Consider the following 14034-nt stretch of genomic DNA (forward strand, 5'->3'; position numbering starts at 1 on the left):
GTCCTTTTGATGCTTTATGGGAGGATTGCAGGTAGGTCATCCAAGCCCCCAGTGGGTGCCTGAAACTGCAGATGGTGTCGGGCCCTGTACATGCTCCGTTTTTTCGTATATATACATAGCTGTGATAAAGTTTGATGCGTTAGGCACAGTACTCATGCACTTCAGGGCCATTCTGAAGTCAAATAAGGATTCCTTGAACACAAGCACTACAATACCATGACAGTTGATCTGATTAACCTTGATGACTGCCAACAGGCAAAGGGATGATTCACATCCAGAGTAGGACAGAGCAGAACGGTGTACAGTTTAAAACTTAAGAATTATTTCTGGGTTTTTAACATTTAGTATCTTCAGACCACAGTTGACTGCAGGTAGCTGAAACTGAAAGCCATACTGCAAATGCGGGGGACTACTGTATATTAATTTATCATCTTTGAGCAGAAGTCTTTTCAAAGTTGAAAGGGAACTTAGTTTTTATCCAGGGAAGAATTCCCTTGTGAAACCTTTCAGCTGTGCCTGGAACAGAGGAGGAGAAAACAAGCTGCTCCATCATTGGACAGTACCTCATGACCTTACATCCTCCCTCCCTCTCACCTAGTTTGCTTAGTTTGCTTCTGCTCTGGAGTTCCGGATCAGGTTGAGTTTCTCAAAACACCTCTCAGACTGGGCTCAAGCCCCCTCTCTCTTCTGAGGGCTTGTCCGTTTATCCCCACTCCCCACTGAATGCTACTTTTTTGTTTAGGGTCAGCATCCTTGCCAATCATCATTCTGTGTTTTAAGAAAATCTCAGCATTTTATTCCCTGCATATTAATAAACGCCTTTTTCTTAACTTTTAAATCTTGGTAAATGTTGAAAATCAAATTTATTCTTCAGCCTCTCGTGGTTGGAACCAGTGACACAGCAGTGATGACCCATCAGATACACTTCAGGAGTGATCATTTGCTGAGATTTTACTCGTAACGAGTGCCTCGTATAGTGGGTTTGGAGATGAGCAAGAGACAGGCGTACCTCATTTTACTGCACTTTGCTCTATTGCACTCCTCAGGCGTCTTTTACAATTTGAAGGTTTGTGGAAACCCTGCACTGAGCAAGTCTACCAGTGCCATTTTCCCAGCAGCATGTGTTCATGTCATTTTTTCTTTTAGCAGTAAAGTATTTTTTAATTAAGGTATGTACAGGTACGTACATAGTTTTTTTTACTCATAATGCTATTGTACACTTAATACAGTCGGCCCTTGAACAAAATGGGCTTGAACTGTGTGGGTCCAATTCTATGCAGATATTTTTCAATAAAAGTTGCACTGTGTGCCTGCCTCCCCTTCTACCCCCTCAACCCCTGAAACAGCAAGACCAACCCCTCGTCTTCCTCCTCAGCCCATTCAACATGAAGATGACAAGGATGAAAACCTTTAGATGATCCATTTAATAGTAAATACTTTTGTGATTTTCTTAATGTCTTCTTTTGTCTAGCTTACTTTAAGAATACAGTATGTAATACAGATAATGTACAAAATATGTGTTAATTCGCTGTTAGTAAGGTTTCCAATCAACAGCTTTTTTGGAAGTCAAGTTGGAAGTCAAGAGTTACACATGGGTTTTTGACTGCACAGGGGGTCAGTGCCCCTAACCCCTTTATTGTTCAAGAGTCAACTTGAACCCTTGAACAATGTAATGTAACTTTTATATGTACTGGAAAACAAAAAAAATATTTGTGACTTACTTGCTTTACTGCAGTAGTCTAGAACCAAACATGCCTGTAGAGTCCTTATTATAAAGTCAGTCTAAACAGGTACGCTGGGCGTGGTGGCTCACACCTATAATTCCAGCACTCTGGGAGGCTGAGGCAGGATGACGACGTGAGGCCAGGAGTTTGAAACCAGCCTGGGCAACACAGCAAGATGTCTCTACAAAATTTTTTTTTTTTAAAAAACCAGTCAGGCATGGCATGGTGGTATGTGCCCATAGTCCCAGCTACTCCAGAGGCTGAGGCAGGAGGATTGCTTGAGCCCGGGAGCTTGAGGTTACAGTGAGCTATGATCACACCACTGCACTCCAGCCTGGTGGACAGGAAGACTATGTCTCTTAAAAAAATAAAAATAAGAAGTTTAAACAGGTAACTAGACACTGACCTAGTAACTACTCAAAGAGGACGTAAGGTGCCTTTGGCACCTGAGCTCAGGCCATGCTGGCTCCAGGTGGTAACCAAATTCATTCCCACTATCTCCCAGGAGACTGTTCAACAGTACCCTGCTGTAGCATTCTACTAGGCAATCGCACAGGCTCACTGGACTAGATTTCTCCTCTCAAGTTGTTGCAGCAGTAACGATGGCTTTAAAGACAGCTTTCCAGCCTGTACCACAGAGATGGACTCTTGCTGCTAGAGAGGGACTCATTAAAATGGCTCTGAGCTCTCACAAGCTCCTCATCTGTCTGGTCTTCAATGTCCTTTTTGTACTCCTTCATCCTCTCCACCTTACACAAAGGACAGACACACAGGCTGGCTCACTATTCACAGAACAGTTTATTGGCCCACCCCACCTGGCAGACCGCCCCTACTGACCAAGGGGAAGTGTCCATCTAGCTGCACTCTGCCGGGTTGCAGCTTGTGCCCTCAGGGCACAAGAAGCGGGAGGGAACACTGGCCAAGGCAGCCCTAAATGCCAGAGAAGGTGAGCAGAGGTCCATAGACTCAACCCCACTTGATGTTCTTATCCTCCTCAGTCATGGCTGACGTGTCAGTAACCAGGCCGGTGCCAATGGTCCGGTTGCCATCTCGCAGGGTGAAACGCTGGCCTTTCTCTAAGATCATCGGCTGCCGCAAGATTAGGCTGAGCTTCAGGTCCTCCCCAGGCATGGCAAGCTCCTGGAGGGGACAGAGAGGATCATGCATGGCCTTCAGGATGTCTTCACTCTTACTATTTGCTGTCTTGGAGCTTAAGAGTCATGGGAAAATGCAGCAGGGTGATGATTCTGCCTGGGGACAGCTCTGTCCATCCCAGCTGTCAGGCAGATGCAAACAGTACATTCAAAACAGGAGAACCTAAAAGGGACCAGTGATGAGTACTCCTATGGTACGTTCACGAGAAAAAAACTGCTTAGGAAATTCTGGCTTACGCAAATTTCCCTTTTCTAGGAAATCTTTCTGTGGGCAAGTGCTGGTGTAGCTAAGATGCTAACCTACTTCAGCCTAGCGCAGACTGGATGAGGACTCGTTCCCCCTAAGTCCACTGGTCAAGACTCCTCCACCTACTAGCTTCACTGACAGCTGCAGCCAGCCTCTCTTCACCCAAGGAAATAGTCACCCAGATTGTCACATGACATCTTTGGAACCATGAGTGAGGCAAAGCTGATACGAAGAGCGCCACCTCCACTCCTTCACATTCCCTACACCGGCCATACCTTCCCTGGTGGCAGGATGATACGACAGGCCATGTCCCAAGTCAGGGAGAACATGACGGGCATGAAGTGGGATACAAAGGGCTTGTGGCGACCACCCTCCTCCTTGGTGAGGATGTAAACCTGGAGGAGATAAAGCAATGACAGTGGAGCTGGGCTTGGCTGGAAGCATTTCCCCTGTGCAGGGGGCAGCTTGGCTCGCCCTGCCCACCATCACCTGGTGCTCTCACCTGCGCCTCCACCTTCTGGTGGGGCTGGATGGAACCTGGCTTGACCATGACCAGGCCACGCCTCAGGTCTTCCCGCTTCAATCCTCGGACCAGGGCCCCGAGGTTGTCCCCTGCCTCTGCCCTCTCCAGGCTCTTGTGGAACATCTCAATGCCTGAGGGGGAAGAGAGAAAGGAGGGGGAAGGGACGAGGGAGGAGAGTCTGAGGCACAGGGAAGCAACAAGGGGAAAGATCATCCTGGAGCCAGCCCCTGAGTCCCAAGGCTTCCTTCCTGTACCTGTCACCACAGTGCGAATATTCTTGCTATGTCCTAGGAACTCACAGTCGTCTCCCTTCTTTAAAATGCCACGCTCTAGCGTACCTGTCACCACGGTGCCCCGGCCTGGAAGGGAACAGGACAGGACATCAGGGACGCTGAGCTAGGCTATTACTAAGAGTGAGTGTGAACAAGCACGGTCCTCACCAGGGATAGAGTAAACTGTCTCTATAGGCAGCAGGAAAGGCTTCTCCAGGTCCCGGGTGGGCACTGGGATGTAACTGTCCACAGCATCCAGCAGCTTCTGCACTGACTTCAGGCCTAGCTCAGGGTCACGTTGCTGTTGGAAGAAGGTGACACGACTCTGAAATCTCCTTTCTACTCCTCTTACTTACCCAGAGCCACTCCCCAGACACAGCAGAGCTCTGGACACCCATCCAGCCCCATCCTCTGCAGCAGCAGCCTCGGCCAACACTGGCCTGACTCTGCCTTCACCTCAAGGGCACAGAGAGCAGATCCTACGATGACTGGGGTCTCGTCCCCTTTGTAGCCAAACTCATTGAGCAGTTCGCGGATCTCCAGCTCAACAAGCTCCACCATCTCCGAGTCCTGGACAGCGTCGGCCTTGTTCACATACACCACAATGTGCTCTACCCCAATCTGTAGACGGGAAAGAGACAGGCATAGTGTCCAGAGTGGCCCAACTCCCCCTTTCTCTTTCCACCCCTACCCAGGCTGCAAGTACCTGTTTGGCCAGTAGTAAGTGCTCTCGGGTCTGGGGCATGGGGCCATCATTGGCTGCCACCACCAGGATGCAGCCGTCCAAGGGGGCAGTGCCTGTGATCATATTCTGGGAAGGAGGTGGAGAGGAAACACTCAGCCTAGATCAACGACCTCCTCAGCTCCCCATCCATCTAGCCAAGTGCAGCAGATAGAAACAGGTCCCCCCTTTTTCCGCCATCTTCTCACCATACCTACTTTGGCCATGGCCACAAATCTATCATCTCATACCTAGACATCTTGAATACCTTAACCTCCTCCCTCTAAACCTAGCATCCTGACAGGAAGCAGCTCATGACCCTGTCCCCAGTGTCCCGGACAAAAACCCTCACCTTAACATAATCTGCGTGACCCGGGCAGTCTGTGTGAGCATAGTGGCGGTTGGCGGTGCTATATTCCACGTGTGCTGCATTGATGGTAATACCCCGAGCCCGCTCCTCCGGGGCATTGTCTATCTCCTCATACTTCTTGAATTTGGCCCCTCCTCCCTCTGCTAGAACTAAGGGAGGAAGAGAACACACCTCTCAGCTAAAGTTTCAGAGCTAGAGGCAGGGCTCAGGCCACACCCCCAGGTCCCTCCCACTTAAATAAACTATCTCCCTCAAATCTCTATTCCTGCAGAGAACTGCGGGTCAGAAAGAAATGTTAAAGGGCCTCGAGGGGCTGCCCTCTGACTTCTCCAGGGTAAAGCCTCTGTTTACAGAGCATTCCCCACGGATAGACGGAGGCCACTCAGGGTCCCCCAATTTACACATCAGAGTTCTTCACGTTCAGGGGAAATCTGTCTTCTGCATCTTCCAATCAACCCCACCGTCCGAGTTCAGGTGCCTGGGGCCACAGTAAACTCCTCCAGCAGACACTCGGCTGGCCCCACCTCCCCAGCTCCAGATCTCGCCGGACGCCCCCACCCAAAGCCCGCTCACTCTTCGTGATGGCCGCAGTCAGTGTGGTCTTGCCATGGTCCACATGGCCGATGGTGCCCACATTCACATGGGGCTTGTCGCGCACGTAAGTCTTCTTGGCCTCGACCGCTAGGCCGCGGCACAAGAGAGGCAATGCTGGGGCCTTCAGCGGCCGCAACAGACCCTGCAGCAGTGGGATCGGGCCGGCGCTGAGACCTGCTGGGACAGAGGATTGGAGTCAAGGGGTGAGTCCGATCCCGGATACCCGCGATGCCCCCCGCAACGTGTCCCTGGGCCGCTATCGCCCTCCCTGGCCCCTCACCGCTGAGGCGGGGAGTCGCGCGCAACAAGGTGGCGGCCGCCATTGTGCTCGTACTCGCGCCCCGGGTACGGGGTACAGGATACCGGGAGCCTGCGCGTGCAACGGAGGAAGGGCACTTGCGGCTGGAGGCAACTTCCGGCGGAAGTAGGCGCCTGGAGGGCACGTCTAGGCACCTCTAGCCCCAGTTTCTATGGCCTTCTCCGCCGACTTCCGGGTGGGGGCGCTGGCGTCTCCGGGCGGGGCCGGATCGAGAAGGTTTCCACCGCCCACTCCAACCTCACGGCTGCGGGGCGAGAGAGTTCTTTCAGGCGGCGCCGGGGCGGGGGGAGGCGGAGCGTCCCATAATGCACCAGCGCCCCGAGGGCTCGCGGGCGTCGTAGTTCCAGGGGCGGCGGGCGCTCGGGAAGGGAGGGAGGCGGGGCTAGGCGGGATCCAGAGGGAGGGTCCCGGCCTCCAGCCGGCAGAGGCGGCCCCAGCGCGGACCGCTAAGGAGTGTCCTGGGTACGGCAGAGAGCGGCCCCAAACACCCTGGAGTCCGACTCACTTCGCGGTCCTTTGTGCCGCTGCGGGAGGTAGGACCAGGTCCTGGACACCTTTCGGGGGTGGGGTCGAAGTGCAACTTAAATCTGTCCCCAGAGCCTTTGTTTTCCTCTTTGTAAAATGGGAATAGTAGTATCCATCTCGCAGGGAGACCCCGACGTCTGGCCCTGAGACAAAATGAACTGGGCAGGAGCCTGGGATGGGATCCTGGGGCCTCCAGGACCCACAGCCCTTGACCCTCAAGTACCCGCCCATCTGGCCCACAGCTTGCAGGGACCCTGTTCCGCCTGACCTCACAGAGCCAGAGACCCCAAGAGAGAGCTTTGCTGCGCACTCCTGTAGCCCCTCACCAGCCTATGGTCAAGCAATTCCCCACTCACCCAATTTTACAGATACACTGAGGGTGAGGGGCCAGCTTGGGGAGCCTTTAAGGGCAGCCTGAGTCTGTCCTGTTCCTGCTGTGGCCCCAGCACCTAACACAGGATGGAGCATGCAGTGAGTGCTCAATAAATGTCCATCAACTGAATAAGTGCGAGGCTAGTAAATGACGCTTAACTTTCACATCCATCATCTCATCACAGCTTCCTGACGTCACCCTGAGGTGATGATAGCAGCTGCTTAACCCTGATTTATGTTTCCGAAACTAATCAGATCCTAAGAGTCAATTGACAGTGTTCGTTTCAAATAGATTCCCTAATACCCCCTCTGGAGAGTATGAATCAGTGGGATCTAGGCACAGACTAGGAAACTATATGGCACATACACACACGCTCTTTTAAGGCTCAGAGGGGTTTGGGAAACTCTCAACTTTCATTTATCAGGCATTCATATTGGTTCACGGTCGATGTTTTCAGTGATACTCTGTGTGGTAGGATCTGTTATTGCCCACATTTTACAGGTAAGAAAACTGACAGGGTGATTAAGGAACCCAACACAACTAAACCCCAAAAAGTGTGGACACTACACTGCACCATAATTTAACTGTCATTTTACTGCTCAGATAAAGTAAGGAACTTGCCAGGATTTCTGTCCTCCTGGCCCCCAACTCATCAGCTCTGCTTAGGAAGGGCTGGTACAGTTGAAAGGGTTTTCTTTCTTTTTACCTTGTTCCTTAGTCACTTCACTTCTGGGAATTTATCCTAAGACACTATTCGCCACTAGCAAGATGTGAGTTTTTGGAGGTAGTATTTGAACTAATAGTTTCTATTTTAGTGATGCTGTATTTATTTTAATGTGTCTTAGTTTGCAAAATACTGGCATAAATGGCCAAGTATCATTTGATCCCAGGAGTTTGAGAGGCTACAGTGAACTGTGATTGTGCCACTGCATTCCAGCCTGGGTGACAAAGCAAGCCCCTGTTTCAAAAAGAAACAGGAAAAATTTCTTACTGGCTTAAGTAAATATCAAGTTTAAAAACATCAATTTAAAGAATGCTATTTGGGCCAGGCGAGGTGGCTCACGCCTGTATTCCTAGCACTTTGGGAGGCCGAGGCAGGAGGATTGCTCAAGGTCAGGAGTTTGAGGCCAGCCTGAACAAGAGCAAGACCCAGTCTCTACTAAAAAAAAAATAGAAAGAAATGATCTGGCCAGCTAAAAATGTATATAGAAAAAAAATTAGCTGGACATGGTAGCACATGCCTGTGGTCCCAGCTACTCAGGAGGCTGAGGCAGTAGGATTGCTTGAGCCCAGGAGTTTGAGGTTGCTGTGAGCTAGGCTGATGCCACGGCACTCTAGCCCGGGCAACAGAGCGAGACTCTGTCTCAAAAATAAATTAATTCATTAAATTAAATAAAAATAAAGAATGCTATTTGGTAGATAATATTCTGGGTGGTATGAATATATGGCAAATTTGGGGGAAGATGGGGAATGAATGAAGTTTGAGAAACACTGTGTTCAAAAAAGAGTTCAAAGGGAGAAAATTTTCTAGAGCTGTTCACTGTAGCATCCTCCAGAATAATGAATGGCTTAATCAGGAGACTTGATTAAGTCTTGTTAAGGGTGTTAGGCAGCTCACAGAACTGTGGGGCAAGCTGGAGAAATAATGCCAAGCCACAGAACTGATCTGACCTGATAACAAAACTGCTGCTACTGCCACTGCCACCAAACACTCAATGCCAGGATTTAGACTCGTCCGTAACAGCTATTTCTGGTGGCAATGAAACCACTTCTGCATCAAGAAAGTCACTTTACATCCCTCCAACCTCAAAGCCAGGCAGATTCAAAGCCTCACATGGATGTGTCTTATTGGAGAACCCTAGATCATATGTCAATGATCAGAGGGGCTGAGAGATGTGTTCTAACTTTGATGTTGGAAGCAGGACTGATAGCAAGGCATTTCCCCAGGTGTAGAAAGTCTCTTCAGAAGATGTCCAGTTGTACCTATGCCCAGTATTACACTGGAAGAGTGGAATGAGCACCAGCATCCAGTATGTGGATATGGTGGCATGAATTCTGACTTAGCCACTATGTGATATATTAATTGGGTAGGTTCAGAGTTACAGAGACCAGGGGAGCCAGCCACCCATGAAAACGCTTGTGAGCAATGTTAAATGAAGAAAGGAAGCTGGCTACTGTAGAAAAATAGCAAATGGACAAGGTCAAGGGGTGAAGGAGGAGAGACAAAGAAAGTCAAAAACAATGTGGAGGCCAGGTGAGGCTCACGCCTGTAATCCCAGCACTTTGGGAGGCCGAGGCAAGAGGGTCACTTGAGACCAGGAGTTCAAGATCAGCCTGGGCAACAAAGCAAGACCCTGTCTCTACAAAAAAAAAAAAAAACCTTAAAAAATTAGCCAGGCATGGTGGCCCACACGTGTAGTCCTAGCAACTCAGGAGGCTGAAGCTGGAGGATTGCTTGAACCCAGGAGTCAAGGCTACAGTGAGCTGTGGTTGCACCACCGCACTCCAGCCTGGGTAACACAGTGAGACCCTTTCTTAAAAAGAAAAATTGTTACTTTAGGAGGCTATGAATTTGCTCGGAGAAGGAGAGAGAGTTTCTCTCTGTTAAACTTTATCATACATGATTTCAGTTCTTTGTGCAGAATCATTAACTCTTTAAAAAAAAGACACTCTAGGACAGGCGTGGTGGCTCACGCCTGTAATCCTAGCACTCTGAGAGCCCGAGGCAGGAGGATCGTTTGAGCTCAGGAGTTCGAGACCAGCCTGACCAAGAGCGAGACCCCGTCTCTACTAAAAACAGAAAAAATTAGCTGGACAACTAAAAATATATATAAAAAATTAGCTGGGCATGGTGGCGCATGCCTGTGGTCCCAGCTACATGGGAGGCTGAGGCAGAAGGATTGCTTGAGCCCAGGAGTTTGAGGTTGCTGTGAGCTAGGCTGACACCACGGCACTCTAGCCCAGGCCACAGAGCGAGACTCTGTCTCAAAAAATAATAATAATAAAATAAAATAAAAAGACACTCTTGAAATCCACTGGCCTTCTGCCTCCCCACAACAGCTGATTCTGCTATGTGGCAGGCACTTGGAGCTCCTCCCTAACAAAGCCATTTTTCCATCTTTCTGCAGGCAGGGTCCTGATTTTTTTTTTCAGGGTGGCCCTTTCCCCAGCTCCAGGAAGAGATCCTGAGGTCTAGTCCAGTTCTGGTGGTCCAGTTCTCCTTGGCAGGCGGGTGTGTTTAGGGGTTGGGTTGTGACTCCTTTGGGACCAGTTATCAGTAAGAGGCAATCTGCTTGGGGACCAGTGGCAGGGAGTGGTTCCAGGAAAGGACTCTCCCTCTTAAGAAGGAGACATGGAAGAGATGGGTCTCCTTCTGACTCAGGATATTGCTGGGTCTGGATGGGAAACCTGGAACTACTGTGCCCATCTTGCTCCCAGTGGATGCGGAAGCCAAAACCCAGAGGAGGGCAAAGCGAAGAGCATCTTAGAAGACTGGACGACTTGTATGCGACATATTTAAACCAGACTGTCAGGGTTGCCTGTAATTTGCAATCAAACACATCCATACTCTCCTTATACATCTCAATATGTGGCACCACCATTCCCCCGGCCCTCCCCCCACACCTAACCCATTGCCCAGCCCTCCTGGTTCTCTCTCCAAACTGTTATCCCGGACTCGACTACTCTCAACACTGTGGTTGTGTCCGGGATCATCTGTGATCTAGGTGACCCCAGGAGCTCTTCACTGGGTCTCTGGGTTCTGTTCTTGTTCCCAGTACCTGTCAAATCCATTCTCCACACAGCAGCCAGATAAGTCTGTTTTGTTTTGTTTTGTTTTGTTTTTTTGAGACAGAGTCTCACTCTATTGCCTGGGCTAGAGTGTCATGGCATCAGCCTAGCTCACAGCAACCTCAAACTCCTGGGCTTAAGCAATCCTCCTGCCTCAGCCTCCCGAGTAGCTGGGACTACAGGCATGCACTACCATGCCCAGCTAATTTTTTCTATATATATATATTTTTAGTTGTCCAGCTAATTTCTTTCTGTTTTTTTAGTAGAGATGGGTCTCACTCTTGCTCAGGCTGCTCTAGACCTCCTGACCTTGAGCGATCCTCCTGCCTCAGCCTCCCAGAGTGCTAGGATTACAGGCGTGAGCCACCGCGCCCGGCCCAGATCAGTCTTTAAAATGTGGATCAGAATGAATTCCTCCCTCACTGGCTCCTTAGCACACATAGAATAAAATCCAAACTCCTAGTTCAAATGGGTGAATTGTATCTCCGGGGGGGGGGGGGGGGGGGGATAGGTGGCAGGTAAACTACATCTCAATAAAGCAGTTATTAAAAAAAAAATAATTCACACTACTCCCCAAGGCCCACAGGCCTGAGCGATCTGGCCTCTGCCCACCTCTTTGACCCCTTTTAGTGCAACTTACATTTCACTCTCTGCCCCCAGCCACACTGGCCATCCTTCGGTTTTGCAAACGTCCCACAATTGTTTCTACCGCAGGAGCTTTGCAGGTGTTCGTCCTTCTCCCCGGAATGCTCTTCCCTGTGGCTTTCCCCGTGGCATGCTCCTTCTTGACATTCAGATCCCACCTCAGATGTCACCTCTTCTATCTAAAGTAGTCCCTAAGTCGCTCTCTTATGTCTTCTTTGGTTTGCTTCATAGCATCTAAATATCCAAAATTATCTTATTAGTTTGCTGGTTTTTTTTTTTTCCTGTCTCACCAGCTCATGACAGTAAGAACTTAACTTTTCACTCTAAGAACAATGCCTCACTCTTACGTGCATGAGTATTTGTTGAAGGCATTGTTTGTTTTGAGTCATTTCAGTTGAGCGGTTGTCTTGGGCTTAAGTTTCCTGATGTTTTCAATGGAAAGCATATTTTGTATTCATGTTCATTTTATAAATAAAGATGAGTCACTGTAACTTCTCGGGCCTCAGTTTTTATTTATAAATTGGGGGTGGACGTGAACTATACGATCTCTATTTCTCGTAGCTCTAAAACTTCTAAAAGAAGGCTGGGGTCTAGTGTAACTGAAATGAGTACTGGGCTGGCCGAGAACTTAGTGGCAAATTGGTCCCAGAGCTTTGCCCTCAGTTCCACTCAACAAACCCTTATAGGAGGCTCAAGGACATCCTTCACTCTTCTTGCCACCAGCCAAACTGGCAGTGCCTCGTCAGAAATCTCTCTGGATGGTTCCCCTGCCGTCAGCCCATTGCACTGCCCTCTGCTGGACCACTGCACCCGCATCCTCTCTGCCTCCGGGCATCCTCGCTCCCCAACGCTCCTGCCGGCCCCAGGTGCCTTCCAAACACACCCTGTCACACCTTTGTCACTCTGATGTGACTGGAGACATCCCAACTGCAAATGCTTTGTGAATGTCACACAAAAGCTACTAAGTAAAAGGCACTAGGGAAGTAGCCATGTGTGGCTTCCTCCCGAAGCCAGACCTCACCCCCTCAGGTTCAGTAATGCACAAGCATGACTCACAGAATGAAGGGAAACTCTGTACTTGGGATTAAATTTTTATTATAAAGGATACAAATCGGGATCAGCCAAATGAAGAGACACACAAGGGTGAGTTCTGGGAGGGTCCGAGCACACAGCTCTCATGCCCCCTCCCCGTGGAATCAGAACATGTCACCCTCCCAGCACATCAGTGCATCTGCTGACCAGGACAGCATTGAGCTTCAGTGTCCAAAGTTCTTATTGGGGTCTCATTACTCAGGCATGATTCGTTAAGTCACTGGCCATGTGATTGATCTCAATTTCCAGGCTCCCTCCCCTCCGTGGAGATCAAGCTGGCTCAAAATCTCAACCCTCACATCACAAGGTTTCTGAAGCTAACTAGAGGCCTGCCATCAGTCACCTCAGCAGCAAAAACTCAGGTCTTATCTAAGGGACTCATGAATAACAGACATTTCTATTACTCGGGAAATTCCAAGTGTTTTAGAAGTTCTGTGCCAGGAACCCAGGACAGAGACCAGACAAATTATTTATTTAATTAAGTTATGGCCACCGAGGTGGCTCACATCTGTAATCCGAGCACTCTGGGAGGCCGAGGCGGGAGCATTGCTCGAGGTCAGGAGTTCAGGACCAGCCTGAGCAACAGTGAGACCCCGTCTTTACTAAAAACAGAAAAAATTAGCCTGGCATGGTGGCATTGTCTGTAGTCCCAGCCACTTGGGAGACTGGGGCAGGAGGATCACCTGAGCCCAGGAGTTTGAGGTTGCAGTGAGCTATGATGACACCACTACACTCTAGCCGGGACAACAGAGCAAGACTCTGTCTCAAAAAAATGTCTTTAATTAATTTTCTTATTTTAGTGATACAGACTTGCTATATCACCCAGGCTGGTCTTGAACTCCTGGCCTCAAGCAAGCTTCCCACCTCAGCCTCCCAAGTAGCTAGGACTACAGACACAAACCGCCGCACCTGGCTCCAAATCCTTTATTATACAACAGATGATCACTGGGTGACCTAAGCTGAGCTGATGAGATTCAACCCTACTTCATTTGCTGGAGTTATTGGGAACGCTATGTTCTTTTTCTGCCAGCGTTGTTCAGCTGGTAGAATGAAGCTTGGTCCTGCTGGTGGCCATCTTGCTACCTATGAAGGGACAACCTGCCTGAGAATGAAAAGTCCAGTCCAGGAAAAAGAGCTAAAAGAGGTGGAGACCAAGTTCAAATTGACCTTGTTTGAGACTCTGGCACCGACCATGCATGAAGTCATTCTACCTCTGATTTTTTAATTCTTTGAATGCATAAACTCTCTTTTCAAGTTTAAGTTGGCTTAAATTCAGGTTTCTGTTACTTATAGCTGAAAGCATCCTGAGTATTACATCCCCTGTTCTTGAGGAAGAAGTGTTTCCACCCTTCATATTAATACCTTGGCTTAACCTGGACCCTTAGTCATCCCTACCCACCTTCCCCAGAACCTTGTTCCTTCAGTGACCGTCCTCTCTCTTTTCCCCTCAGGCTTCCAGCATAATCAGTATCCCTCAGGATATAAACAAACAAGCAACTCAGTGCAGTACCTGTAGTCCCAGCTCCTTGGGAGGCTGAGGCAGGAGGATCGCTTAAGCCCGGGAGTTCTGGGCTGTAGCACACTATGCCTATGGGGCACTAGGTTCAGCATCAATATAATGACTGGCAGTGGAAGACCACCAGGTTGCATAAGAAGGGATAAACCAGCCTAGGTGGGAAACAGTGT

The 14034-nt window shown here is 49.4% G+C and overlaps 1 protein-coding gene across 2 annotated transcripts; it reads right to left on the minus strand.

The window, feature by feature from the left end:
- Positions 1 to 2503: 2503 nt before the first annotated feature.
- Positions 2504 to 6012, minus strand: TUFM (Tu translation elongation factor, mitochondrial). Of its 2 annotated transcripts, none has more exons than XM_069485881.1 (10): positions 5886 to 6012; positions 5585 to 5779; positions 4994 to 5160; positions 4627 to 4731; positions 4377 to 4541; positions 4089 to 4221; positions 3987 to 4007; positions 3628 to 3779; positions 3401 to 3520; positions 2504 to 2864 (listed from the first exon to the last, which is right to left on the minus strand). In XM_069485881.1, the coding sequence occupies exons 1-10, from the start codon at positions 5926 to 5928 to the stop codon at positions 2691 to 2693; spliced, it is 1275 nt and encodes a 424-aa protein (XP_069341982.1). In that variant the 5' UTR covers positions 5929 to 6012; the 3' UTR covers positions 2504 to 2690. The 2 variants fall into 2 exon arrangements, with proteins under 2 accessions (XP_069341982.1, XP_069341981.1); XM_069485880.1 differs by having other exon boundaries at positions 3903 to 4007.
- Positions 6013 to 14034: the final 8022 nt, after the last annotated feature.

The sequence above is a fragment of the Eulemur rufifrons genome, chromosome 14 (genome assembly GCF_041146395.1).
Source record: "Eulemur rufifrons isolate Redbay chromosome 14, OSU_ERuf_1, whole genome shotgun sequence".
In the NCBI taxonomy this organism is placed as follows: domain Eukaryota; kingdom Metazoa; phylum Chordata; class Mammalia; order Primates; family Lemuridae; genus Eulemur; species Eulemur rufifrons.

Coding starts and splice junctions, on each gene's coding strand:
- TUFM (XM_069485880.1), bottom strand. CDS start 5,928: ATGGCGGCCGCCACCTTGTTGCGCGCGACTCCCCGCCTCAGCG. Junction 4,732..4,993: donor GTCACGCAGATTATGTTAAG/GTGAGGGTTTTT, acceptor CCTCCTTCCCAG/AATATGATCACAGGCACTGC. Junction 4,222..4,376: donor CTGCTCTCTGTGCCCTTGAG/GTGAAGGCAGAG, acceptor TTCTTCCAACAG/CAACGTGACCCTGAGCTAGG.